At 36.9% G+C, this 5099-nt stretch overlaps 1 protein-coding gene across 1 annotated transcript; it reads left to right on the forward strand.

Moving 5' to 3' along the window:
• The first annotated feature begins 2189 nt into the window (after window positions 1–2189).
• LOC138874611 (uncharacterized) lies at window positions 2190–3600 on the forward strand. Its single transcript, XM_070153375.1, has 4 exons — window positions 2190–2322; window positions 2547–2890; window positions 3077–3206; window positions 3317–3600. Exons 1-4 carry the CDS (start codon window positions 2190–2192, stop codon window positions 3598–3600), a joined length of 891 nt encoding a protein of 296 aa, XP_070009476.1.
• The last annotated feature ends 1499 nt before the right edge of the window (window positions 3601–5099 follow it).

Here is a 5099-nt window from a genome sequence, read left to right on the forward strand (position 1 = left end):
TCCCGAGTAATAGTACCACGAGGATAATCACCAAAGCCACCAGACAACTTTATGATGCCAATGAAGCAAGATGAGCTATTCAATGAAACTCGTATTGTAAAGAAGAAGAAAAAGACTGATTCAGAAAGGAGGGTTGAGCCTCGACTATATACATGTAAGTTTTTTACTTTTGCATTAAGTATTTTGATTTACTTTTATATAAATTTTGAAATACTAATTCAATATATATAATTTTTCATATAGGTTCACTTCACATGCAGCTGACGTGGGGGAATTCATACGCAGTCAACCACCTAATGAATCGGGTGAGGCAATCCAACTTTCGGACGAGGATGCTGAAAGAACACTCCTTGAGTACTTTATATACTTTGAACTAGACAAAAAAACTTAGTTCTATTGTGTTAGTTCTTTTTAGTTCGAATGGGCTTGTAATAAGCGTTAACTTAGTTTTGTTAGCTTAATGTGTTAGTTCTATTGATTGTTGCTTTTAATTGTTGTTGTTGTTGTTGCTGGCATAAAATGCCTGTTTAGGATGTTTGGTAAGCTGGCAGGTGGTGTAGCTGCCAAAACAGGCAGTTTCTGCCAAAAATATACCAAGAAAAGCGACCAACTTTGGTCTCTATTTGATCGCATTTCACTATAAAAAAAATAATTTTCTGGGCAATAGCAACCAATCTTGGTCGCTACCTGCCCAGATTTGTATTAAAAAAAAATACAATTTCTGGAAATATAGCGACCAATGTTGGTCGCTTATCTTTAAAAAAATAATTAAATTCTTGAATTTAGCGACCAACTTTGGTCTCTATTGTCCAGATTTTAAAATATAATATTTGGATTAGAGACCAAAGTTGGTCGCTTTCTAATGATTAATGATAAATTAAAAATAACGTATTTCATATGTAGAGACCAACTTTGGTCGCCAAATTTATATTATTAAATTAATATAGCGACCAAAGTTGGTCACTAAAGTCAAAATCAGAATATTTGGCCCTTTTAGCTTAGAGACCAAAGTTGGTCGCTAAATAGCGACCAACTTTGGTCCCTAAATAAAAGGGACCATCAATATAGCTACCAGGCGTGTTTGGTCGCTTTTTATGCCATAAGCGACCAACTTTGGTCGCTTTTTGTGGTCGTTTTTGTCCGGATTTTTAGTAGTGTTACTGATCGATTTATAATTTTTTTGTGTTTGTTCTCTTTGAATGCGAATACGCAGTATATCTGTAGAAGATAGTGCCAGTATACATGGTACTTAGTTAGTTGGATCACTCAACCATAGTTAGTTGATAACTTAACTATAGTTAATTAGTAGTTAGAGTAAACCATGGTTAGTCAATTGTATATAAATACTTGTATCTCATATTGTAAATGCAAGAAAGAAAATCATTTTCCTTCTGCAACTCTGTTACAGTCCATTTCCCCTGTTCCAATTCTCTCTTCTACTCTCTCGATCGATCTCACACACACACACACACACACACACACACACATTGAATTAGTGCTTATCACAGAATTTAACATGGTATCAGAGCTTCTAATGGAGAGAATTTAGGGATTTTCTTCGTCAATTTTGAAAGGAAATCGAGAAATTCTTCATCTTCGAAGTTCATTTGAAAACATAATTTTGCAATTATGGCGAATTCTACTGCTGAATCTAGCTCCAGCACAATTGACCACAACCATCCATTGTATCTATAACCATCGGATTCGCGGGAGTGGTACAAACTGGAATATTGCTCGTCAGAATGGAAAATTACAGCATTTGAAGTCACATGATGTTGCTAGCGCTGGAATGCAAAAATAAGCTCGGATTTATCGACGACACCATTCATCTAGCTACTGTTGGTAAGGATCTGGAGAAACAGTGGGATCATTGCAATGCTTTGGTGAAATCATGGATTACGAGCAATGTAAGCAAGGAGTTTCTTAGCAGTATACTCTTCCGTCCTGATGCTTATTCTGTTTGGAATGATTTAAAGGAGAAATTTGATAGGGTTAATCCCACTAGAATTTATCATCTTCGTAAGCAAGTTGCTACATTGACTCAAGGTGTTTCACCTGTCTCTGTTTATTACTCAAAATTGAAAGATCTTTAGGATGAAACTGATTCTATTATGCCTGTGCCTTCCTGCTGTGATAAGTCCAAAGACTTTGTTACTCATCTGACAAATCAAAGGTTATTTCAATTTCTAATGGGCTTAAACGATGGTTATAGTCAAGCTCGCAGTCAAATTCTAATGATGTCACCAACACCATCTGTAAATCAAGCTTCTGCCTTAATTGCTCAGGATGAAAGTCAAAAACTAGTATCTGTGGCGGCTATCGGTTAGGTGAACACATTGATTCCACTGCACTTTTTACTACAAACATGAAAGGAACTCAGAAACCTAGAAGGAATTTTCCTATGTTTTGTGATTTTTGCAACATGAAAGGGCATATCAGGGAGAATTGTTACAAGCTCATGCACTCTGAGTTTTGTAAAATGAAAGGTCATCTCAAGGACAAGGAGAACTGTTATTAGATAATAGGTTATCCGGCTGATTTCAAAGGGAAGAAAAAATCAAATGCAGTCATAGGAGGTAAGCATGTAGCTGATCCTGTTCTCAATCAGCAACAACAGAATATTACACAGGGTCATCATGTGATTAGCACTGAACAACAACAAGGAAATGGACAAGTCTTAGCTCCATTTTTTACCCCAGAACAGTACAACCAAATATTGACACTATTGAACAAATCTCAAATATCTGAGGCTAGTGCAAACATGGCAGGTAAAATTTTATCTAATAATTTGAATGTACTGAAATGGATAGTAGATACAGGGGAAACAAATCACATGATTAATAATGAATCTGCACTGAAAAATAGTGTGTCAGTAGGAAATTCTGGGAAGGTTCAGCTACCTAATGGAGAATGAGCAAGTATCACTCAAGTGGGAGATTGTCACTTAGTAGGAGGTGACTTGATTGAGGATGTGCTTTGTGTACCCGACTTTAAGTTTAATCTTCTCTCTATGTTTAAGCTAACAAAGGCTTTGAACTGTTGTGCCATGTTTTTTCCCAATTTCTTTGTCTTTCAGGATCTCTTCACTGGGAGGGTGAAAGAGACTGGTAAGGAAGAAGATGGCTTATATGTCCTAAACTCAAGGAAAAGGAAACCATTTACTGGAGGAGCAAAAACAATGGCAGTTTCTGGAGAGTTGAATGCAGGTATTTGACATAAGAGGTTAGGGCATGTGCCTATGGTAGTAATCAGGAAGATTAGTGTTTTAGAGATAATTCTAGTTTTGCAATAAGTCATTGTGACATTTGCCCTTTAGCTAGACAAACAAGAGTTCCTTTTCCAGTTAGTTGTACTAAGACAAATGACTCTTTTCATTTGGTTCATATGGATGTTTGGGGGCCATACAAGGTGCCTACTTATAATGGAATGAGATACTTTCTAACATTAGTTGATGACTTTTCTAGATGGACTTGGATTTTTATGTTACAACTTAATTCTGATGTAATTACTATACTGAAAGACTTTATAGTAATGGTCTTGAATCAGTTTAACAAGAGGATAAAGATCTTTAGATCAGATAATAAGAGGATAAAGATCTAGATGGACTTGGATTTTTATGTTACAACTTAATTCTGATGTAATTACTATACTGAAAGACTTTATAGTAATGGTCTTGAATCAGTTTAACAAGAGGATAAAGATCTTTAGATCAGATAATGGCTCAGAATTCATTAACAGACATTGCAACACATTGTTCAAACAGTATGGTATTCTGCATCAAAGTTCTTGTCCATATACCCCACAACAAAATGGGGTGGTAGAAAGGAGGCATAAACATATCCTAGAAACTGCTCGGGCTATCAGATTTCAAGGGCATCTACCTCTTAGATTCTAAGGAGACTGTGTAGAATCGGCAGTCTATGTGGTCAATAGAGTTCCATCATCAGCGCTGGGGAATAAATCTCCTTTGAGCTGCTATACAACAAACCACCTAATTTGTCATATATGAGGGTCATTGGCAGTCTATGCTATGCCACTAACTTGGTTAGAAGAGACAAGTTTGAGTCTAGAGCAATCAAGTCAGTATTGCTAGGCTATGCTTCTACTCAGAAAAGATATAAGTTGTATGACATGGACAACAAGTCTATTTTTGTAAGTAGAGATGTGGTTTTCAATGAAGGAGTCTTTCCTTTCCAACAACACATGGTCACTGTACAACCAGTTTTTCCTCAGCCCTTTTCTAGATTTCCTTCTTATGAAGAACTAAGACAACATGTTCCATCTGAGCCTATAACTCCTACAGTGTCAGCACCAGCTTCTCCTACTACATCAGATGTTCTTGCTACATCATAAATCCTTACTGCTCCCACATTGTCTACATCAAACTCTCATACTGTTTCAGCAATTCCTATTGCATCAGAAGTTCCCTCTTCTTCTCAACCTCCAATACTTCCTTCAGAACCACTAAGAAAATCAGGTAGAGTTAGTAAAACTCCAATTTGACTTCAAGATTATATCCAACCAGACAAAGGAAAGAAGAATGCCAACACTTGCCTATACCATATCTCTTATGTGTTGAATTACAGAGCTCTTGCACCTACTTATCAAAGTCTTATTGCTAAGCTCTCCACTGAAGTAGAACCAAGAACTTATTCTAAAGCTGCTAAGGACCCAAGATGGGTTGATGCTATGAAAGCAAAGATTCAAGCATTGGAAGACAATCATACTTGGTCTATCACGTGTGATGACCTGGACAGTCGTCTCATGAGTTACCACTCCATTTTTCCTATTTCTGCTTCAATATGCTTTGTTTATCCGTATTATGTGGTATCGGGTTGGTCAGATCGAGTTCGGAAAGGATTTGAAAGGGTTTGAGACACCTAATCTCTTTAGAGTGAGTTTAAGTTGGAAAAGCCAATCAAATGTTGACTTATATGTTAGAGGGCTCGGATGTGAGTTCCGATATTTCGGTTAGCTTCGGGAGGTGATTTGTGACTTAGGAGTGTGATCGAAATGAAGTTTGAAGGTTCATAGTGGATTTAGGCTTGAATTGGCGAAGGTGATATTTTGGAGATTTTCGGTTGGTAGGCGAGATTTTG

Source organism: Nicotiana sylvestris, chromosome 1, assembly GCF_000393655.2.
Source record: "Nicotiana sylvestris chromosome 1, ASM39365v2, whole genome shotgun sequence".
NCBI classification, from domain to species: domain Eukaryota; kingdom Viridiplantae; phylum Streptophyta; class Magnoliopsida; order Solanales; family Solanaceae; genus Nicotiana; species Nicotiana sylvestris.

Bases quoted from the DNA above. Each gene is read 5' to 3' on its own strand.
- LOC138874611 (XM_070153375.1), top strand. From the start codon at position 2,190: ATGGGCTTAAACGATGGTTATAGTCAAGCTCGCAGTCAAATTCTAATG. The intron at 2,323-2,546 runs GTTAGGTGAACA...CTGATTTCAAAG, and splicing joins AGTATCTGTGGCGGCTATCG to GGAAGAAAAAATCAAATGCA. The intron at 2,891-3,076 runs GTTCAGCTACCT...TTTGTCTTTCAG, and splicing joins CAGTAGGAAATTCTGGGAAG to GATCTCTTCACTGGGAGGGT.